The 24,857-nt window shown below is 39.1% G+C and overlaps 2 protein-coding genes across 2 annotated transcripts in view; both read right to left on the bottom strand.

Annotated features, from left to right (window-relative positions):
* RASSF8 (Ras association domain family member 8) overlaps window positions 1–24,857 on the bottom strand; it is a 98,168-nt gene that overhangs the window by 18,248 nt on the left and 55,063 nt on the right. Inside the window, exon 2 of the mRNA XM_063308136.1 lies at window positions 4,823–5,026. Coding sequence (XP_063164206.1) covers window positions 4,823–4,925 — 103 coding nt within the window. The 5' untranslated portion in view covers window positions 4,926–5,026. The remainder of the gene's footprint in view (window positions 1–4,822; window positions 5,027–24,857) is intronic.
* On the bottom strand, window positions 11,086–11,529 carry LOC134501345 (histone H2A-beta, sperm-like). The gene has a single exon (XM_063309058.1). It carries the CDS (start codon window positions 11,527–11,529, stop codon window positions 11,086–11,088), a length of 444 nt encoding a protein of 147 aa, XP_063165128.1.

Here is a 24,857-nt window from a genome sequence, read left to right on the forward strand (position 1 = left end):
AAGGCAGGACATATAAGGGATCGAAATCATCTTCCATTTTTGATGGCTACATTCCTCACCTCTTTTATTAGTAAGGTAAAGGTGAAGGTTTCCCTTGACATTAAGTCCAGTCATGTCTGACTCTAGGGGGCGGTGCTCATCTCCGTTTCAAAGCCGAAGAGCCGGCGTTTGTCCGAAGACACTTCCGTGGTCATGTGGCCGGCATGACTAAATGGAACGCCGTTACCTGCCCGCCGAAGCGGTACCTATTAATCGACTCACCTTGGCATGTTTTCGAACTGCTAGGTCGGCAGGAGCTGGGAACAGCAATGGGAGCTCACCCCGTCATGCAGATTTGAACCACCAACCTTCCGATCGGCAAGCTCAGCAGCTCAGCGGTTTAACCCGCAGCACCACCGTGTCCAAATGTATAAATCATCCCTCTACCTCATAAAACAATCAAACTTGTGGCTTCCAGGAGCATTTAGTTGATAAGATGCTTTAAAAGACCAAACAGTACATAAAAGACTTCTGAAAACTATCAGCTAATGAGAAATTTGAGAAACTTGCATCATCTTTCAAACCTTAAGAAAGATTAAGTTGTTCTTATTACTGAAGCCTATTACTTATTTTAAGGATCCTTACATTGTACCTATGTCTTTTTTAAGCTTCAAGAATAGGTTTTGAGGTAGTGTGATCTGTCTCAGTCCACTTGCAGCCCCATCTCTGCCACGGATGAAGTCAGAAATCCCCTAAATGACCAGCATTTGTTAATAAGCCAGAAGAATCAGTGATCTGATTATGACTGATGAAGCTGAGAAAGAGCATCCAGAGTAACTAAATTCTCTCTAAAATGGTAGAATATCCACCCTCTAGATCAGTGTTTCTTAAACCTTTTTCTCTCAGAACCCCTTCCCACTTTTAAAAATTATGGAGGACCCCCAAAGAGCTTTTGTTAGTATGGGTTATGTTTATCAATATTTACCTATTAAAAATTGATGCATTCGTGGCTGCTACCACTTCTCACGATTGTTTAATGGGATTTTAATATTGTGTAATTTTTCAACATAGGTTGGCAAACAATTCTCATTTTGCAGAACCCTGAGAGGATTTTGGGGGACCCCCAGGGGTCCTAGGACTACACTTTGAGAACCACTGCTCTAGATGATTCTACCACACATTTTAGATACCCAGCCTTCTTCAACATGATCTTTTCAAGAAGCACTGGATTCAGTTCCTCCGGCCAGAACAAGAATTTAAGAATCACAGACTGCTAATAAATAAATAATGTGGATAGTATAATTCCAAGATCATGGGTCACCCAAGAAAAGTATAAACTGCAAAGATGGATAATATGAGATAATGTTTAGAACTATCTGTAATCCTGCAGTACCATGACCTATAATGTAATCTGAGCATCATCTAAGTCCTTTTAATAGATAAGAAGAAGAATGTGAAACTCTATGATAATCAGCTCTCTTAAGGGATAAACTGAGTCACACGTTCCAATCCAAATACATGCATTAGTTCTCACCATCTGGGTCTGCTGAACAGATTTGCAGAGACACAGATTTGCAGAGCTGAACCTTCCCCATATCAAAAGAGATCTTGTGCACTTCAGGAAAAGAGTTGTTTATGCTCACAAAGCTGGAAAGTGCTTCAAAACATTGCCGTGACTTGGGCCTCCATCAGTCCACAATTGGACAGATCACAGAAAATTGGTAAAGACTAGACAACCTGTGACCCGTCGGGTCATTGTTTCAGAGATATTTCCTTACCAGATTCCTCAATGCCTTCAAAAATGGCAGAGCTTCTAATGTGCTGCCTTCACTGGAAAAGTTCTTAAAAACTGGACTTCTGGTGGGAACATGGCGGGCTAAACAGATGTGCCCACGAGCTCTGTGGGCAGAACTGGCAACGTGGCAGTTTTTTCAGGCTCAGGCTGGTTCCTTCTGAAGCCCAGGAGCTTTTTTCCGGACCAAGGAAAATGCTCGGAATTGATCCATTTGTCCTCCAGATGGCGAGTTGCAGCCAGGAGATTGTAAACAGTGTTTGCCATCAACGGGTAAGACTTTGCTGGGAGGCTGGAATATCACCATTTCCAAGCTGTGCTGTAGCCTTAAAGGGACAGTAAGTCCAGCCACCCCATTTCTAAAGCACCCAATTTATTATTTTTAAAAAGTATTTCTACCTAAGAGAGGCTTTCTACATTAAGGAGAAATGATCTCTCTTGGTGCTTATCGTTATTTTTGAGATTATTTTTTTTAATTTTTTTTAAGCTTCGGATTTTGTTGTCCATTCAATACTAAGGAGGGTTGAGAGCATGTTATCATCTCCCTGTTATTATTTTTGTGCTAATTTTGAAGATTTTTGCATTTTTCCTACACGTTGAATCTGCCATTCTGAACTTTTACTTTCCTGCCCCTACTTTCTCTGGGGCCTGTCTGTTATCTCATCTTAACTCAGTTCAGAAATTTTCCATTACCTTTCACTTCTGCTGGTTAAGTATCTAGGGGGCATGTCATAATTTACTGCCTCAGACATGGAGGATCTTAACCATGTTTTCTCTGACCGAAATATTAAAGCAGATATTAAGCAGATTTTTTTTTCTGATTCCTGCCAAGTTATTATGCAAGACATTCAGAGCATTGTGGAATATATGTGGTCTAAAATGTGCCATCTGGTTGGGGATGTTGTTGATGTAACTGAAGAATCTAACACGGATGGAAATGTACCTCCTAAGAGTGTGATTCAGGCTTCTGTTGAAATCCTGGATGAAACTGACAATGCTGAACTGAAGAACTTAAAACGGAGAAACTGAGCTGCAAGACATGAGTAAATTTGACTTTCTGATGGAATGTTATGGAAAAGAAGGGGTTATTATGTATGGGAGGTTTTTTGAAGAGAAGTCTGTGTTGGTGAGGGGAGTAGTTGGGCTGTGTGATCTCTTTAAGAAAATAGCTCTGTGTTTATTATGGGGATAGGTAAATGTCTTCGTCTATTTTGAAGTGGGTTAAGGGACCAAAAATATTTTATCTGAATGGTCTTTTGGCTTTGGATGATTTTACTTATTATTAATGATTGGGATTATGATTATTAAGGGTTTTTTTTAAAAGAACAATATTAATTCATGTTTCTTGTATTATTAATTATAGTGACAGACAATTTACATGCTTTTTTATTTTTGATCCTTATTATAGTAGACAGGAATGTATAGAATAGTAGTAGGAAGGGAATAATTAAGTAATTGTTATATTTGGGGGGGAGTTGATTAGGTGATTTATACTTTTCTTTTAATATAAAGGGAGGGAGCAATGGTATTTAGTGATTTTTATAATCTGCTAAGGGGTTGACTTGTAGAAATAATGTGATTTTGGTTTAATTTAGAGTAAGGGATTGATTATGGAAAATTGCTGTATACCCTTGATGTTTAGGGTTGGGAAACCCTAACCCTAACCCTAAAGTTGGAAGTCACTTTTTTGTAATCTATTTAAAATTGTTCTCTTGTGTTTTTACACTTTTTTAGTTTTTTTGTAGGTTTTTTGTTTTTCTGTATCTTTTAACTTTTTCTGAAATTTAATCAAATTCTTTAAAAAAAGTTCTTAAAAATTCAGGGCAATATTCAGAGATGTATCTGCCCTGAAAATAGCCCATTCATATTGAACTGCATAGCGCAGTCAAAAATCAGGAGTTGACCACAGGAAACATTTTATGACATCTTGTATTATGTCACAAAATGTTTTATGATAATTTTTATGTCATAAAATATTTTATAAAATTTGCCAAATTTCAATTCCATGGGAGTCATGGGTCCCAGATTTTGATGCATTCTGTAAGGTAGCCCATTTGAGGTACCTTGGTTCAAAAATTGTTGGCCTACAATGCAGCATTTCACCCAGTTAAAGGTTACAAACAGACACAAGAGTTTTAATTGTATTAGTAGTAGAACAACACAATTGCAGGTGTTGTTTCCAGGACTGGTTGTCCAAAACCTTCACCCCAAAAGCAAGGTGTACAATATTCTGGAAGAGCAAGAGATGATTACTCAGATGTTCTGGTAGCACTGTCCATGTGATGTGGTCAACATTCTACAAGCAACTTAAGTGCCAATGTTGGCACAAACTGAGACTTTCTAAATCTTAAGAAATTCCGTGTTTCCATTCAGAAAAAAGGGCTATTCACACAAAGGCTTAAATTGGCAGCCAACACACCATGCCAGGCGACCACAGGGACTTCAGAGAACTGTAGGCTATGCAGTGAAGAAACTTGGTCTGTTGCAAAGACAAACTGGGGTTCTTTCTAAAGGTGTGAACTCTTTTGAAGAAGACACCGAGAAGCATGTTATGGCTTAGAATGGCACCAGAGGCTTCTTTGATGGGTGCAGTCTCTCTGAAGAAGGCTTAAAGCAGCAGCCCACAACAACAGCAATAATTCAATTTATATCTTATATGTCTTTCCTGTGAAAAAGTAGGCCAATGTGCCCTTGTCACAGAAAGAGGAAGCGCATCAAAAACTGTTAGGAAGATTCTTTATCATCTCCAGTTCTGGACTTGTGAAACCAGTCACGGCGCTTAACTTCAAAAATGGACAACAGATCCTTTCATATTTTACTTTTCCTCCAGTTAGGTATATCAATGACCTCAGCTAGCTCCACCAGCTGATGAAAATGAGAGAGAGAAAAAAAATCTGGAGACAGGGGGTCAATGTCTGTTTTTAAACATTTCCTCATAGCTTCGGGGACCATCAAAATGAACCAAGGTTGAATAGTTATCTTCCAACAGAAGGAACATTAACCCCTTCCCACCCGCCCCCACTTAACTATGTATCAGGACCACATACTCACCTATAGCCTGAGCAAGAGCTATAACCACCTCCTGGCAAGTAGTAACTTCTGTGACTCCACAAACAATCCTTTGGACTCCATCAACCCACACTTTTAGCTCCATGGCTTCCAGGTCACCCAATGGCCATGCATATGGTCTTCAAGATGTCAGCTCACGTTTACAGCTATGACTGGTAGTGCCAACATGCCGGTGGCAACTATTACCTGGAAAAGATAGGGACAAAAGGGCTATAATTTAAATTATGTCCAAGATAATATTTCAGGGGTTTAAAGTACAAAGAGTTGTTTTCCCCCACATATAATTTATGCTTTTAAAATGCAATCCGACAAACGGCAGATGCAATTTTTCAAGAAACAGATTATTTTAAAAAGGCAATATATTCTACCTTTTCCTTCAAAGCATATTGGATCCATTACTAGCTTCCTTTAAGAAACTGGTTGAGCTTACATTCTTATTATTAAAAGTAGAGAAACAAACATGGCTTAAAAAGCAGGATGTGTTGTAACACGTTCCTCATTAAAAACAGTTCTTCCTGTAAGTTTAGATGCTTTTTAAAAAATTTGGCTACAATTTGCAGCCAAAGATGGTTATTTCAAAGAAAATACTAGAAATCAGTTCTCTTGGCATATGATTTTATTACTGTGGTGGTGGTCGATAATAGAAACATCATCAGCACTTGGATAAAGCTTTTACTGCAGTGCAGATCAGTAAAAGGGGCAATAGTCCCTTTCTACGTGTTGTATGTCTTGATGTAACATATTAGCACCATAATTCAACTGACCTTACAAGCTCTAGGAGTAACTCCAATGCTGTCAAGGAGAGTTCAAGGGCAAAAGCTAACGGAATAGCATAGCTGCCAGTTTCTCATGCCATCGTAAAACTCAAAGTGTGATAATGCAGAAGAATGATGGTACCAACCTGATGTTACCAGTGTCATGTTCACCATTTTGATGTTCTGTTAACATCATAACGCTTCACATGTCAACCCGTTATTCCGTGTCTTACATGCTTGAACGTTTGCTGGTATTTTCCATTATTGCTGTGCTCCTTATTTTGCTACTTTGGAATGTATGTTTGGGTTTGCAACTCTGTTGAAGGTTGCTTTCCCAGGCAGATGTAACGGTTGCTAGCACCTGGGAGGGGGTGGTTGCTAACGAGCGCTCGGGGTGGGACTGGTTCGGACGCAAGGCTTTTAAGTTTGTATTTGGCGCGCTTTTGCTCATTCTCAGCTTTCTCTGTATTTCCATACTATTCCTTTAATAAATCAGTTATCTTTAAGCCCGGGCTTGTGAGACTGAGTATTTGGGATTAGGCAACCATTACAACCAGCTAAAGAATGCACCCTCCCCATTTTACAGCTTTACATTTTTACTGTGCTTTTTCTTCAAAGTGGTCAGGGCAGCAAAAACAGCATTACCTACAGAAGCCCCCAAGTGACTTCGATCAGCCAACAATGCCTTGTCAGAAGTTCAGCACCAAAGGAATTTTATTCTGAGTGTTTCTAGAAACACTCAAAATGCAGGCTTGAATTTCAAGTACAGGTACTTAAGATTCAAAGCAGGCTCTAGAAGCAAGTACTGCCATCACTGGCACTACAAGACATACCTAAATAGCACTACCCAGCACTTTGGATTAGATATGGAACAGGGGCTTCAGAAAGAATGGCAGCACATTTGCCCCAGCTCTCTGCAGCTTGTTAAAGCAGCTGTATCTTTTTTCAGGGACGTGCAGCTCTTGTGCACAGCTGCTGCTGCAGCCAGGTAATTGCAGAAAAAGATGCTACTGCTTTAATGAATTTTGATGATAGGTGCTACATTCTTGCTCCCACACGTTACAGACCACTTCTTCCCAATCAAATCCAATATATTGCATAAACCTATAACTAAATAGGCTCCTTTTATTTGGAAGGCAGACAGTTGATGGCCTGAGAAAGTAAAGGAAATAGTCCTTGCTTAGCACCCACAATTAGTATCGGAATTTTGGTTGTTAAGCAAAGCACTCATTAAGCAAATCCATCCTGATTTCATGACCTTTTCTGCGGTGGCTGTTAAGCGAACCATGTGGTCATTAAGCGAACCACGTGGTTCCCCACTGATTTTGCTTGCCAGAAGCCAGCCAGGAAGATCGAAAATGGCAATCACTTGACCATGGGGACACTGTGACGGTCACAATTAGTGCAAGTTCAAATAGTGCAAAATTTGATTTAGTGAGATTTATAAATTGATACCAGTTTGCGTTTAATGCAAGCCAAAATTCAGTTAGTGCGAGGCTATTGCACACGGAGTTACTGTTGGGGTTTGAGACACTAATCGTCATTTCTACAAAATGGAGAAAAGGAAGATCCCATTTGAGGAAAGCTCAAAAAAGAAGAGGCTCATTTTGAAGAACTACAGCAGAATACAGGAAGAAGCAGGTATGCTTTGGAGGTGGGTTTATCCTCTTTTAATGTTATAAAGTATTTCATTAATAAACATATTAAAAATTTATGTTTAAAAAATTTAGTTGCCTATCAAGCTGGAACCAATTCCCCTATTTTCCATAGAAATATCGCTTTGAATAGTGCAAATTTGAATAATGTGACCATTTTGTGGGATTCATCAACCACACTAATTGAGACCTACCTGTATAAAGATCTTTACCTTCCAAACATATAGACCAGCCTTTCTCAACCTTGGCAACTTGAAGATGTGTGGACTTCAACTCCCAGAATTCCCTAGCCAGCCATGCTATGGTGGTCACAAGTCCAGAACTGGAGATGATAAAGAATCTTCCTAACGGTTTTGGATGGGCTTCCTCTTTCTGTGACAAAGGCCTACTTTTTGGCCTACTTTTTCACAGGAAAGACAAGATATAAACTGAATTGTTGTTGTTGTTGTGGGCTGCTTCTTTAAAGCTTCTTCAGAGAGGCTGTACCCATCAAAGAAGCCATTCTAAGCCATAACATGCTGGCTGAGGAATTCTGGGAATTGAAGTCCACACACCTTCAAATAGCCAAGGTTGAGAAACACAGATATAGACCCTCAACCACTCCCATTCCCTCAAACTTACTCAAGGGAACATACATGGAAATGCTTTTGAAATGGAGCGTTCTCCAGCAGTTGGTAGCATGACCCAATCATCTATGGTTTCAATCATCTACTGGACACAGTAGACCCTTCGGTTACATATAAAATAGCTTTCTGGATACCAGCCATAAGCTACCTTTTTTAGAAATACTTTTTAGCATCAGGGATTCAGTTTATGGATGGAAATGACTCATACCCTAATATGTGTCTGTATATGTAATAGGACGATGCTTGATTTTAAAAAAGAAAAAAATAACATACAACAATGCAGTGACTCTGTCAAATGTTTCTGCTGGTGATGAAAATGGCAGGTTGCATTCTTTTCTGAATACTCTTTATTAGATTCCTTTTGCAAAGGGCTCTTGAAAAGAGGACAAGCAAACCTTTTTTTATCCAAATGATTGTGGGGACACATTTCCTACTCAAATGGAAAACCAGATAATAATCTATTAAGTACTTTATTTATCACATTTCTTCACCGCCCATCTCGACAAACGACTCTGGGCAGTCTACAAGTGAATTAAGACAATAAAAGAATTAAAATATCATTAAAACAGATTCATTATAAAAATATAAATATACATAAAACTCTAAAATATAAAAACCAAGGTTGGTGAAACCACAGTTTCGATAATTCCCAGGGTCGCATCAAGGTGCCAACCACCCCCGTGACAGACTATCCCCCCTTCCATCCCAAGCAAGGTGGCACAGCCAAGTCTTTACCCCCTTTGGGAAGGCTGGGAGAGCGGGGGCCTGTCTTACCTCTTGGGGTAAATTATTCCACAGGGCGGGTGCCACAGCAGAGAAGGCCCTCCTCCTGGACCCTGCCAATCGGCAATCCCTCATGGACAGGGTCCATAACATGACCTATCTGCCTGACCGGGTGGGACGGGTCGATGTAATGGGGGTGAGGCGGCCCCTCAGGTAACCTGGACCCATGCCATGTAGGGCTTTAAAGGTCATAACCCTTGAATTGGACCCGGAAGCAGACTGGCACCCAATGCAGCTCGCATAGCAAAGGTATTATATGTGCCATCTTTGGGGCTCCTAAAACTGCTCGCGCGGCCACATTCTGAACCAGCTGTAGCTTCTGGATGCTTTTCAAGTGCACCCCCATGTAGAGTGCCTTACAATAGTGTATACAGGAGACGACTAGGGCATGAGTGACTGCCCGGAGGCTTACACTCCAAACAATAAAGTCATAAGAACGTATCAAAATTTAACAATACATCATACCATCATCTAATCCTTACATCATCTAATCCTTATTGCGCGCGAGCACACAGACACAAAATTGCAGTGGCAAAGAAGACTGAAAAATGAAGAGCACTGAAATTTCACAATTGACTTATTATTGTTACGTTGCTTCACAGTCTTGTCTATGTCTAGGCCTGCATGAAAAGCATGGTCTACGTGGGTCCTACTTTAGTGCCCTATTTTCCTTATGAGTGGGCAGAAAAAAACATACATCTCTACTACCCAGATCATATATTAAATAGATATCATTTTGATCAGTAGGAAAACAAGCATGTTGGTGATATAAAGCAGTTCCAGCACTAGACTCCAATATGATCGTTACCCCAAACTGGTAACCTTGATCCAGAACACCGATTCATCCATGCATGCTGTATCTCTTTCAATGTATGGCTGAATTACAGTTATAACCGTGGTGTGACATGTTATATGCAGCTGCTGCACCATCTCAGTCAACATACATGGATCAAATAAGACTTTATTTCATTCCAAACTGTACCAGTAAAATGGCAGATAAACCTCAAGGGTATTAAGGGATAAGCCATCCACTTTAAAGTTGTTAGGTAAAAGAGTATTGTAACTTGAAAGGAACAGATGGTTTAGCCAAAAGCACACTGCCATTTTCTTGAGTCTGGCTTTTTTTCTTGCACTGTTTTGTCTAGCCCTATTTATTGCTCTCTCTCCCCCCCTCCAAAGTGTGCAAAAAGATTTAGCTTTTTCACCATTTTTATTTACAGATTGTTTTTTACAAGCTAGGGTGGGCTCTTCCAGCCTTATTTTGTCACCTCCTTCCAAGACCTGCAACTTAATGCAGGACAAAATTCAGCTGGACCTCTCTGCTATGCGGTTTTCACCCATGCTCATTTCGATCTCTACCTTAAAAGCTTAAACAACATGTCCTTTTCATTTTCCTTCTAGCCGCAGTCATCGTCTGGAGTAAATCAATCAATTTCTTCTCTTGTAGATAACTGTGTAGAGCACCTAATACAGTAGGGCCAAGACCTCATTTGGCAACTGTACAAGGTACAGCACAGCAGTTTCAGAATTGTGTAAGCACAGAAGGCGGCAGAATTTTCACAGCTCAGGAAAAGCACAAGATCTACCTAGCTGTCTTGGAACTACATCCAAGAAACCTTAATTATTATCAACCCTTCCACATCATTTATTTTTTGATGGATTCAAAAGCTGAATGGCTCATCACCCTGACACCCGCTTTTATTATCAAATTAATTCAAGAGAAAGAGGAAAAATTAAGGGAACAGGTGGCCCATTTAATTCTATTCTTTTAAATGCCACTCTTAGGCTTAAAGTCTTAGCACCAAGTGTTTGAAGCCTACCAGCTTAATCCAGGACGAATGAGACATGGAAGGTTAAAATAAGGTTTCACCTTCCCAGGTCCGGGGCAACTGCAGAAGCATTAACTGATAGGCTGAGTTCTGAAGAACTGTGGCACAAAGGAAAGAATGTTCTGAGCATAACTGAATTCAGAATGAAGTCAATGCAGGGTGGACTCTGGAGACTACTCGGAGAATTATGGGTCTACTCAAAACTCCTTGCTGAGAAGCAACTCTGCCTTATACCCTCTTGGCTCTTAACACTACTCCACACACCTCACCAGGGAAGCAGGAAAGAACAACACGTGACAAAAGGAATCTGGTCGTGATCCAACTCTTGAAAAGTGGATTTCTCTCACTGCCCATGACTGATGGTACAGCTGAGAGCTGGAGAAACCAGCCAGAAGCTGGTCTTCCAAAGACTGCCTTTACCCCATGGTAAAACGTACAGCAAAAACACCCTCTTGGACTGCCCCAACCCGGTTCACCTGTGTGGAAGCAAAGACATTCACACAACAACAAGCCCATCTTCAGAGCAGCTTTTATTTCCGCCCCCTGTTGGATATTAAAGATTCCACCCCATGTCTGGATAAATGGCACCACCTTTGTTTATGTAGCAATGGCATTTTGAGCTCGTACAGTCTTGCTAGATTTCTTCCCCTTTCTGGCGGCTGCAGCAGATTGATTCCTTGGCCAGTCCTTCTCCTGAGCGAGAACTCCTCCAAACAGGGACTGGAGTTCAGAATCATTGCTGACCGCTTGATGTAAATGCCCAGGGGTGATTCGAACCCGATGATCACCTGCAGCAATGTTTCCGGCGACATCCACCAAGTCGTAGGTCAAGTACTGAAGCACTGCGGCCATGTAAACGGAGGCCCCTGACCCGATGCGCTCCGCGTAGTCTCCTTTCCGAAGAAATCTGTCGATGCGACCAACTGGGAATATCAAGCCTGCCCGACAAGAACGAGATGTTTTTGGCTTCCTCCTCTTCCTCCTCCAACAGGATGGCTCAATTTCTTCAAAGCTCTCGGTATCACATTGGTTGTCAGACATCTTCTAGTCCTGCTTCCCACTCAACCCTCAACTATTTTTCCCCACTGAAAACAGGCTGCCTGGACTGTGACTGCTTTGGATTATCTTGCTGCTCTGCTTCCCTGTTCAGGTGGTCTTGTTTTAGTTGTATATTGCCCTTCTGCCCACTTGTCCTTTTTGATCTTCCTGCCTTTGATTTTCCTGGCCTTCCAGGTTAAGCTATCATTTGAAGGGCTGCCAGGAAAAAAAAAATCTGTGCATAATTTTCCAAAACCCTTTTATGACATCATTAATGTGGAGCAATGAGGATGCTGATAGGCTGGGGTGCTGCAAATAGGATGCCATGTGCATTGTTACCCAGGCTGAAGATAGGAAGGTCCTGACCAATGGGATCATTTCTAGCATCCCTGTGTTGGAGCTGAAATGTCATCCTGCTGTGTATCATTTGCCTCTCCAAAAACTTCTGAAACCATTGTGATTTTTAACACCAGCAAGTTGCAAAAAGATTTGACACGATAGAACAAGTCACTGTGAAGTGTCCAGCAAATATACTTTGGAGTCTGATGCCCCAGCACCAAGACAACCACTTTCTGTTTTAGCACTCACCTCAAAAGTGGCATTTTGTAGGAAGCAGCGAAAGGACAAAAATGGAAATTTGGAGATTTCATTACAAACTTAAATGCAACCCTGATGTATTTCATGTGCTCAGGACAGCTTATAATTAAAACAAGCCAGGATTTTTTTTTTTTAATTAATTTAGAAGGCAAGCTGGGAAAAAATTAAACAAGATAAAAATCCAGCACATTCTGGGTTTCTGAAGAGGGCTATTTCTGCTCAGTGGGGATGATGGGATTGTAGGACAACACATTTGAAGGCCAGTCTGGGAAAAGACAAAGCTGATTCTTGAATCTATTGGTATGGTTTTTTTTAAAATAGTATTTTCCCTTTCTATGCTCCCTGAAATTGTGAAGTCTTCAGGCAAGATTTAAACACTAAAAATCTAAATATTAACAAGAAGTTTTAAAACAATGAATGCAAGAATAAAATTGCTCATTAAAACCTATCAAACAGTGATCTGAGATGTCTAAGTTTGGATGTGACTTACTACCATACCAGACACTTTCTGAAATAAGTTTTTCTTTTTCTTTTTTTAGGAAGGTCAGAACAAGAGACTCCATATCTACCTGCTAAAGGAAAGAAGCTGCAGAATTCTGCCATCAGGTGCAACTGAAAAAAAGTTGTCATCTTGTACTAAAAGATGGTCTCCTTTGAGCCACATTTGACACCTGGTGACTTCAGGGTATGCCCATATAGGTATCTACATTGCAGCCTTCTGTTTTATTCTGTTTTTTTCAAGTTCACAATCTAGTTCACGGTCTGGGAATTTCTGGGTGTCTCCCGTTCAAATATTAACAAGGTCTGACCCTACTCTGCTTTTGGAGAAGAGACAAGCTTAAGCACCAACCATCAAAGTCAAGCCTGCACTCAGTCAGAAAAACAGAAACACACTTTTGGAATAGATGCTGTGATGTTTTAAGCTAAGAATTTACCGCTAAGTTATAATTTAATGTATCTTCTGAATAAACAAACAATAGGTTTGAGAAGAAAACGACATAATGGGGGATTGATCAACTCCCTTTGCTGGAAATATACCGAGAATCTTTTAGTAAATATAGCTGGATCAGTGGAACAAATGACCAAGACAATTCTGTCAGCAGATATTTTCAGCACATGCTCAAGAATGACCCATCTGTGGAGATCAGATTAACTGGACCTAACAGGTTAAGCACAAGGAGTTAATAAAAGGGTATTATAAGTAAACAGAGCGTAAATCATTATCCACTCTAATATTGCTTCTCTCCTTTCCTCTTGTCTGTATGACACAAATCTCTCACCTTTGTGAACACGAACACAACACACTCAATAGGCTTTTTTAGCACATTACAATTATTAATTGATAAAGTGCCTGCAAGCTGTTTTACATGTAATCAGCATAATCTACCTATCTTCCCCTCCCTTCCCTCCCAACTTAAATCCCACATCAGTCAATCCACTCTGTGCATCCAGTGAGGTGGGCAGCTCATGAAAACTTATGCCTTTTAATAAATTATCTTAGTTGGAAAGGGTGCCACTGAACTCCTGATTTTTTTTGCCACTATAGACTAAAAACAGCTCTTCAACAATCTCTGTGAAGAAGGTACTTCTCATGTTAAGAACAACTTCTTATGACCTGGGAAAGAAGGCACCAATTACATCAACCCTCCCCAAACCGGTGTCCTCCAGATATTAATTCACATAAAGCCTAATCAGCCTTTGATCATGATTGCTAAGGAAGACGGGAACTTGTCCAATACATCTGAAAAGCACCGAGTCAGCATGAAGAAGCTGGGTTGGCTGGCCTCTTCTCTTATGATACTTCATTCACCATTGTTTGCATCTTCAGAAATGTAAATTGGCCAAGGGAGTGGAAAACTCCCAACGGATCATGAAACTTTTTAGACATCTCCAAATCTGTAAATGTTCTGTGGAAGAATGGAAGTTTAAAAAGCAAATGAAAACCCTGAAATACAAATAGGCCATCTGCATTAAAGGAAACCCCCCCCCCCACAAAGTTATATTTTATTAGCCAGGTTTACAAATGATGGTGGAGTGTTAGACAATGTTACTTAGCCAAGTGTGTGTCATAACTCTTATGTATATATAAAAAATGCAAAAAACATTTTAAGATTTTCTGCAGGAACTTGATGGAAAACATTTGTTCTGCATTTGGACTGCTTTTATTCCAAAACACTAAGGAAAGCATCTGCTTTCCTTCAGAAATAAGTAATTTAACTCTTCTTTTGCTGAAGCCAAACATTTCTTTGCATTTTCACGCAGGATACCTGCCAAAGTTGTCCAGATCCAAATGCCAATGAATCCAAATGCCAAAAGGAAAAGGGTCCTCTTAAAAAGTGAAAGACAGCTTCAACACACTGTCTTTCTCTCTATAAAAACAGCTGGGTAACTATTGTTTAAAATTAGGTTTTAGGGGTACTCCAAATTCTTCACAGAGTACAATAAATATAGCCAAGTATTGGGTAGGAGAGGGGAGGAAATACATGATTAATCATGACTTCCTCTCCTCCTCTGCCAGATACTTTTCCAACTACAGCTGCATGATTTTTCTGTAGTGGGGTGTTTTCAGATTTGTACAAGAGGAGGTTTTGGTGTTTCAAAGGCTACATTCTACCAATGTTCCACGTCTCACACATATTTGTTTACGTCAGAAGCAGGCAAGTAGTATTCCCCAGACGTTTCCGGACTACACCTCTCCTTGTCCCTAGCCAGAGATTATGGGAGTTGTATTCAAGGGCACCTGGAGGTCACATCTGATATTGAGCTACAAAATCTCCTAAACTAAAACAATGTATGGGTTCCATAGAGCCTCAGCTGCAGCATTTTGACCAACGGAACACAACTGCCAAATGGTTCAAGCTTTCCAGCCCAGTTTTAACTGCTTTTGCCTTAAGAAGCAAAGATGTACATAAGCCTCTTCTCCATATTTGGCCTTGTTTGGTGCTTCTCTTTGCAATGTGAATGATGGTTAGTTACTACTTTTGGAAAAGACACAGCATGGGTATGGACAAAAAACTCACCCACAGCTCTGCCTAAGTTATATGGGTGGCCACATTAAAACAAGAGATCAATGTAGGTTTGACATCAAGCCTTGGGTTATGTTGGCTGTAGGTTAGAACCCAAATCATGGTTTATGTTTCCAAACAACTCAAGCCAACCATCATCTTTTTTAAAAAGTTGTTTATCTGTTTTACTTCGCTACTTAGTCTCATTAATTCACTCCTGTACCCACAATATGGCACTCTCTGAAGACAGAATAGCAGCAGGTAAAATTTCAATCAGCAGACACCATGATTTGCAAATACAGACATTATACAGAATGTTAAGCTTTATTAACTATGGCTTGCCATCATGCAACTGAACCCCAGCATGTATATCATATCATTAGGTGTGCTGATGGTGGGGGAGAATGAGAAACAGCCCATTACTGAAGAGAGCTAAAATCTCCATCAGCAATGAATGTGTCATCTATCTTTCAAGCTGGCAAGCAAACAGCATTTTTTTCTTGCCACTGAGATGTGCAACTATACTGTATGTAAAATTCTCTGCTTAGTATTTATTCTTTAGCAAAACTATTTTAGCAATGCATAGCTAGATACACAACCTGTCAGCCACCTGCACAAAGACGTATTTAACATACCAAAGCCAAAATTCTAACAGAGGTCTGAAAACCACTACAAACTGCACTTGAACTCAGCAAGATGTGATTGGTGACTAAGTGGTCAAGTAAAGCAGATAAGCGACTTCTTTTAAAAAAACTAAAACCCTACTGGGGGGTTTAGGATACCTCATTAAGTAAACAGGAGAAGGGTAAACTTTTAACATGGGCAGCGTTCAACATGCTTAGGCTACCAAGGAGCATAAATAGTGGGGTTTTATGTCCTTAATGGTGACAGTGATTTTTCATGTTTTGTTGGAATTGGGGAACTTTCTCTTTCTTTCTTTCTTTCTTTCTTTCTTTCTTTCTTTCTTTCTTTCTTTCTTTCTTTCTTTCTTTCTTTCTTTCTTTCTTTCTTTCTTTCTAAAACACCTATTTTTTTTTACCTATTTTAGAGCATTTAGTTCAGTTTTTATGTGTTGCCTGAAATACTTTGCAATCATGGTACCCCTAGATGGTGGGTTCTGAGCAACAATATGTTGGCATGTAAGATAGTCTATACATTCTACAATATAGCTTGGATAGAAAAATATAAGCACCAGCATCTGAGAGTGAGAATTCAAACCAGGCATGTATCAGCACAGAGTCTTCTTAACAAGATTTATTGAGCTGAAAGTGATACAGTTACAGTACAAGAATTTCAGCAGCTAAGCTATTTCCACTACAACAGATTTATCTCCTCAGATGTTGAGGAGGAGCTTCTTTTAATAAGATTTTTCCATGAACAGTCAAAAAGTGAGTGTCTTTATTAATAATGTCTATAGGTGTCTACTGACACAACCATCTCCTGATTTTTTTATCAGACTGAAAGCCAGTCCTGGCACCAAGCATGCTTTGGGTAATAGTAGGCCCTGGTTGTACTTGCAGCATAAAGTTTGAGGTGTCTTTGCTCCATTCTGAACCTGTTACAAGAAGTTCTCACAAAACCAGATGAACCTATAAGAAGTGCAATACATTAAGAAAAATGTTTTTGTGTGGTTCTACATATGGCACTAGGCCATTAGCATGCCACCCGTTTGTTTTGAAGGACATGGTCTCAATATTTAACATAAGATGAATACAATCTGTACATGTGTGGTATATATATGACCTATCTATGAATTTTTTGCATACCCAGCATTTAAAATCTAATCTTTTATGATAAAAGAAGGCAATTTAGGGCTAAAAATTCAGTTTTGTGTTATGTACAGATTCTAATGGCTATTTAAAAAAAACCCAAATACAATGAATACTTTCATTCTGTTATATATTTCGTTTCATCTTTACCCTATGGTCAAAAATCCAAAATATGCTCCTTCTAAATTGAGCAAATTATAAAACAGAATACAAACCAAACAATTATTACAAAAGGTGAGACTAGGCACAACATGTACAGAGAAAATGAAACAAATTAACTTTGGGACACCATTGTATAAATGTGTATAAGTGAACAAAAAATTCTGGCAACAATAAGAATCACAGTTCTGTTAAAACTAGATAGTAGAAAAATACTATACTCAGAGATCTTCTGAGGAACTGATTAAGAAAAAAATATATCTTTAACGATCTACATTGCAGAAGCTGTGAAAGGAAGGAACTAGTGATTTTACAGCTTCTGCACCAGAGGAGAAAGATGACTCATGTGGTGTGCTCAAAAATCAATTAGTAAAGATGAAGAGAATGAATCTGGCTCTTGACAAAGCACAGCAGAATGTAAGTATCATTAAGTTGTCCAGGTACCTCACATTTCATTTGTTCGTATTATTATAAATTCCAGTGGAAACTGGAGAAGTGGTCTTATAAGATGCTGAATATGGACACTGGAAACCAGAATCTCAGATACACAGATAAAAAGAGGGCCCTGCTGGATAACGTTCTTTTAGAGGAAGAAAGTCAACTGAAAAGCCAACACAAGACAGTTTTAAGGTGAAGGCAGTAGCCTGGGTGCTACTGTAGCTGTCTTCTCTAAGACTGCAGAGTAGACCAGAAGAGGAATTTGCAAATCTAATTTTCAACCAGGATCTAAAGACTGTAGACCAGGCACTTTCCTTTCAGTGGACGAACACCAACCTCTAACCGGGCAGCAGCAGAAAACACACATTTAAGCATGCCAAAAACTAGAATAAACTTGCTCATTGACTGAACTAAACTCCATGGTCCACAGCAGAGTTGGTCCACTGGGATGTAATCTTGGTTTGAAACACCTACAGAACAGTTGGAATGAACTGTTTACCCTAGGTAAAGAATATGAATGAATGAATGAATGAATGTACAATATATGTGTGTGTGCACACCTTCAGTGACAGAATGAATGGCCTCAATTCAGGAAAAAGTAGACTGAAAAATGTTCCCCCAATATTTGAACTGATTTATTGTATGAGCTCTTCCCTAATGAACTACTTACACAAAGAACTTTTGAAAGAAAAGAACATGTGTTGGTCAAAAAATTATTAGAACGCTTCTGATAGAGGAAGAACGGTGGTGTTAGGCAGCCACAGCAGCTATGGAAGCATAAAGTCTTATCCCCACTAGAGCCTCACTATGTCTTCCAGAGTCATCCAACTATCATTATTCCAAAATAACCATAATAAGATCAAGTTTCCTATCATTTCAGTGACAGCCAGGTGATGTGATGAAGAACTTTTCATCCCTAGAAGTATTACCAGTTTTGGAAAATGGAAACAATTTGGAGGCCTAGTAGCAATCAAGAGGCAGACTGCTTTATTGAAGAAGTATCTTTTTCAAAGCAAGGAAGTAAACAAAAATATTGTTTGCATCTCTGAACAAATTCTAACCAAATATCTGAGTGCTGACAAGCACAGGACAATATATTAACTAGGGACAGGAAACCATGCTAAACACTATTTAAACATTCCCATGCCTCTTGCACAGATCTTTTTTTTAATCAAATATATCTTTTCAAACCTGTGCAAATGAAAAGTTTCCATGTAGTTTGCATAAACAGCCTCCATATAGGAGTTCACTATAAAATAAAAAATGATTGAGAGAGAAAAAAGCACTTATCCAAGTTTTGCTTTGAATGTTAAACTTCCAAAATATGTTTTCAAAGAGAACTGCTGTTACTGTGTGGTTGACAATAAATTATGATACTGTTTGTTTAAGACAGGTTGAGTATTAGATTGCTAGATGTCAGTAAGACTAGGATTTACTACATAGTGTTTTGCTCATGGAAAAATACAACACTACTTCAGTCCTAGAACAAAGATCAAAACTGTTCTTTATAGCTTTTGTGCACTTCTGATACCAGACTGAACATCGGGTTCTCTTTCATTTTGAATGCAGTGGAATTCTTGTACGATGCATCACTGATTTTCCCCGTTTTATTATGAAGTGATAAACACTTCAAACATTTTACTGGTTGTTTTTCAGTAATAATTCTTTGGCTCTGTTACCAAAATACCCAACCCATTTGTGTCCACATGGTTCATCCCATTTTCTGACTGAATGCATCTTCAACTGGCCACTGATACTAACCCTGTCTTCATTGTTGTTGTATTAGTAAAATGGGCAGAGGACTCTAGAATAGCCTTTTTCAACCTTTTGACCCTGGAGGAACCCTTGAAATATTCTTCAGGCCTCGGGGCTGAACCCCTGCACCCCTGCACATTCAGGCTCAAATATAGGCCAGAAGTTAACAAAATTATTATATTTGTTTCATGGGTAGGTCTGTATATATGCAGTGTTATGAAACTAGAACTAAAGAATGAAACCTACCTCTTTAATGTGAAGTTGCCTGAATTTGAAATAATTCTTTAAATGAATTGTGATCTCCCAGGGAACCCCTGTGACCTCCTGTGGAACCCAAGAGTGCCACGGAACCCTGGTTGAGAAACCTGATCTAGAAGATGTATGAAGCTACTAGAATGGATCTTGCCATGCACAGGGAAAAAGAGATTTAAAAAATCAGGAGAGAATCTTAGTAGATAGTCAGATATACCAACAGCTGAGTAAAAATGGATTTCAGATTTGTTCCCCATCATCCTCAACTTTTAGAATTATCAGGCTCTCTCTCTCTTTCCCTCTCTCAAATTTCTAAGGTTTTGATGGAAGAAGGCTACCCTAAGTAGATAAGGCTGAGACCAAACCTGCCGAAGGGAAAAGAAAAAAAATATTCCAATCATGGTGTGAAAAGAAATTACTGGCCAGGTCCCCATCTTTTTTTTTTTTTTTTTAATTACTGGTGCCAAGACATTACTATTCTGCAATGAACTGGAAGGGGAATTTATACAGTAATTTCACAAAGGATTTCAGAGTGTGTTATTGTTAAAATTCAGCAGTATCCACTGTCACATACTGTATTCAGAAACATTGGACTGCAGGATGCCAAGGAAAACAATGTTCTATGTTTACTTTGTACTTAAAGTAGAACTTGACATGTCTGAAGGAATAAAGGACAACTGAAGAGATAGAAAACCTTAGCTCTCAAACTACAGGCAACGCTAAGACTAACTCAGTTCTTCCACATGTTTAAATCTGTTCACTTGCACTTTTGCACACAATGTTGCCTTCTGTGGGGCAATCCAAAAAACTGCAGTTCTACTCATCCTGCAGATTAATAACAGCATTTCTCTGTTGTTACATTTTCCCAATCCTGATCCTTTCTGCATTTCCCAAGGGCAGAACTGATTTAGGATGGCAGGCAAGCAATTACAGACAAATTCACAACTCAGGGTTCCAGTTTCATTCTGTTACAGGTCCTGCTGCTACCCTAGGGGAGAATTCTCTCAGGTTACCCACACACCATTAATATCCAAGGGATGGGGGCTTCCAGTGGGAATGGTGGACTGAACGGCTGCGCCTGCTGGTTCAACAGGCAAAACTGACAGTGCGGTGGTTTTTTCAGGCTCAGACAGTTCTTCCAGAAGCCCAAAAATGTTCTCTGGATCAAGGAGAATTCCAGGAATCACCCCATCTGTCCTCTGAAAGGCTGACTGTAGCCAGAAGATTGCAAACTGAGCTTCGCATTAACCTGGTAAGATCAGCTGGGAGGCACGGGATTTTACCACGCTGCACTGTAGCTTTAAAGGGACACTAAGTCCAGCCACCCAACTTCTTAATCACCAATTTGTATATTTGTTTTTAAGCATATGTACTCCAAGAGAGGCTTTCTATAGAGAGGAGAAGCTGGCTCTCTTGGTGCCTAACGTTATTTCTGGGATTGCTTCTTAATAATAAATTTCTTTTTTTTAAGTTTTGGAATTTGTTTTCCTTCTAAAGGAAACTAAGATCAAGACTAAACAATTGCCTTCACGTTAGTATTTTTGTGTTAAATTTGAAGATATCAGCATTTTCCTACACATTGAATCGGCTGATCTGAACCTTCAATTTCCTGTTCACTTTCCCCTGAGAGCATTTCGTATTTCACTCTCACTTCATGTAAACAAGCTGCCGACTTTCGATTTTCACTGGTTAAGCTTCTAGGGGAATCTACTGCGTGAGACATGGAGGATTTCCAACAGATCTTTTCTGAACTTCACCAGGGCTTCAAGCAGATTTCCTGTGACTTTTATTGTGTTTTTATGCAAGACATCCAGGATATTGTGAGATCTAAAATGTGCCTTCAGGTTGGGAATGGGGTGGATGAAATTGAAGAATTTAAGAGTGATTGAAATATCTTTTCCAAGACTGAGAGTGGAATTATAAGCGAGATGCTGGATGATGATTACACAAAGGACTTGGAGAAAACCAAGGGAGTGATCTGCAAGCCATATGTAAAATTGATCTCCTGGTTGGAATGCCATGAAAAGAGCCTGGAATCTTGGAGGGGGGCATTTGGACTGGCTGATTTTTCTAAAAGGGAAGTTTTATGCATACTGTGGAGATATGTAACTGCTTTGGTTTATTATGAAGTGGGATAAGGGCTGGAAAACTTTTATCTGGTTTGCTTTAAGGATTTGACTGATACTCGTCTTTAAAGATTTGGATTTAATGTCTTGAATTGGTTTTTCATGGGTTTATTAAGTTTAAAATTACTACAACTGTTGTATTAGGGTTAAAGAGTGTTTGTCAGGTTATTATTATTAAAATTGCCGTAGTATTAAGTATAATAGTAGACAACTTACAGTTCTTAATTTGATGCTTATTATAGTAGACAGAAACGTATAGGATAGTGGTAGGAACGGATTAATTATATATATTTTATTTTTTGGAGGGAAGAAAGAGGGTTAAGGTTTATTTGAAGCTTTCTCTTTTTATTTTAATGTAAGGGGGATGAGTAACTGTACTCAGTGATTTTTATTAAGTGTTAAAATGGATTGATTTATAGAAATAATGTGGTGTTTTGGGTTTAATATAGAGTAACAGACTAAATAGTTGAAATTGCTGTATATCCCTGCTGTTTAAAGTTGGAAGCCACATTTTTTGTAAAACTGAAAAAAGTATCTTTTGTGTTTCTGCACTTTTTGTAGTTCTTTTCCCCCTTCTTTGTAGTTTGTTGTTTTTTGTTGTTTTTATTTTTCTTCTTAAATCTAATAAAATTTGTTACAAAAAAAAATATCCAAGGGATGGGAGCAATTATTTAATCAACACTACAACTATTCCAACCCACAAAAGAGTCAAAGAATTACTGGATACACCAGCCTTAGTTTCCAGTTTCTTCCATTTCAATTCATAGAAGTTAGTTTCTATTTCATGATCATCTCTTCTAGCCTTCTCTGAAGCTATTCGAATATCTCTAAACCAGTGTTTCTCAATCTTAGTAACTTTATGACATGTGGACTTCAACTCCCAGAATTCCCTAGCCAGCCATGTCTGGGGAACACATCTTAAAGCTGCCAAGGTTGAGAAACACTGTTCTAAACCCTTAATGACCCAATAGTCAAGGTAGCATCTGACCAAAGCTATTGATGCTGGAAATTATGGAGGTCCTATTCGTTACAACAGTTACCTTTTACCTTAAGCAGTTGCCCTACTGATGTGTTAGATATCAATTCCCCTAATTCCTAAGGAACTTTTCCCCTCAGGTTAGCTTGCAGATCACTGAGAGCTATTTTCTCTCACTTCAGATATGATCAAATCAATAGATACAGAAATGCGAAGAAGACCATGTAGCTTGATCTCTTTTAAGCTCAGAGAGGCTATCTGGAATCAATAAACCTCTTCTGTGCCAGATATGGGGGTGCAAACATACACTTTCCCATAAGGATCTTAACACACACACAGGAACACTTATATCACAGTAATTATCAAGCAGATCAATGAAAACACAAAGTTGGAAACTATTACTTTGAGAATCCTGGACTTACAATGAAAATGAATCAATGAAAACACAAATTGGAACTATTACATTGAGAATCCTGGACTTAGTTTTTTTTCTTTTCTTTTTTTCTTTTAAATAAGAAACCCTTTGCAGACTTACAGTAACCAAGGAAAGGAAAAGACTAAAATAACCAATTTCCATCCATGCCATGTAATTTCCATCACAGAGAATAGAGTTTTAATAAATAGTTGTTGTCGGAGGAAAAGATCAATTTTAGAAAACAGATTCATGGGCAACTTTATTCATCTCTGGCTCAGTGCGCCATTCCCATTACTCTTTGCCCAGCAAAATTACTTCTGTAAAAAGCAGAGCACACTCATTTTGCTACTGGCTTTCTGCTCAGTAAATCTTCCCTCCCTGCCTACAATCATTTGACAGAAGCACCAGGATGATAATTTGTTCTACAGAGATGCTCCAACTTTAGCAGGCAGAGATAGAAGCAACTTTTGGAGCAAAACCTTCAACACTTCATTTCTGCACTTTGGAGATATTTGTAAATAAATCTATTGCTTTTATCATCAGTGTGATTCTTCTAACTGGTAGTAAAGCTGCAAGAAAAGTGATTTAGAGCACAGGATTTGGGATTTTGGCAGTTAAGGTAACATTGGAAATAATTAAATTAGCCTAATATTTCTAGGTATGTTACTTCTATGCGAATAGAAATTAGTTTCAATCAAACCTTACTTCAGTTAGTAAAAAAAATGTTGCTCCTCTTTAACTGAAACTGGAGCACAAGTGAGGGAGATGCAGAAATCCTGAAAACCTTGCCACTCCTTAATGGTACAGACTTGTAATGCAATCCCATGCATACCTCTGCAGAGGTCGCAAATCTGTTCAGCATCTGATCTAATAGCTATTCTGTTTTCCAAATTATTCTGGAAGGAAAGATCTAACCATGAGTTTCACTGAACCACAAATTGTAATATTCTTTGAAAGAAATTTTAAACCATCAATATGGCTAAAACCCACTGTTTATACCTTGCTGGCTGGAGAACTCTGGGAGTTGTCCACACATCTCAAAGTTGCCAAGGTTGAGAGACACTGGTATAAACAGGTATTCCCCATATTTTTTCTACTATTTAGGTAGTGTCACCTGATTTAACCAGTTAACAAAAGCTTTAAAGATCATGGTTTAGAATATCTACCCTCCTTAAACCTCATTTTTGATCCCCACATTAAAGTCGGTTCGAACTATCGCACCATCGCCTTAATACCACGTGTGAGTGAAATTCTCTTGAAGATCATCCAACAACGTATGAATTCAACCATCAAAAGAGAATTACCAGATGTACAAGCTGGATTCCGAAAAGGAAGAGGAACGCGTGATCACATTGCCAACTTTCAGTGGATGATGGAAAAGGTGAGGGAATTCCAAAAAGACCTCTACATGTGCTTCAATGACTATACAAAAGCTTTTGACTGTGTTGATCATGACAAGCTCTGGACCTCCTTGAAAGAAAAGGGAATATCATCACACCTCATCCAACTGATGCGATCTCTGTACTCTGATCAAGAAGCAACTGTAAGGACAGCATATGGAGACACAGAATGGTTCAAAATTGGAAAAGGCACCCATCAGGGTTGTATTCTATCACCTTCATTATTCAACATGTATGCACAAGTGGTTATGAGAAAGGCACATCTGGAAGAATCAAATATTGGGGTAAAAATTGGTGGTAGGAACATCAACAACCTTTGTTATGAAGATGATACAACACTGCTGGTGGAAAGTAAAGAAGATCTAAAATGGCTAATCCTGATAGTCAGAGAATGTGCGAGTCAGTGCTAAGATCAACAACGAGGTAATTGAAGCAGTAA

The sequence above is a fragment of the Candoia aspera genome, chromosome 7 (assembly GCF_035149785.1).
Source record: "Candoia aspera isolate rCanAsp1 chromosome 7, rCanAsp1.hap2, whole genome shotgun sequence".
NCBI lineage: Eukaryota > Metazoa > Chordata > Lepidosauria > Squamata > Boidae > Candoia > Candoia aspera.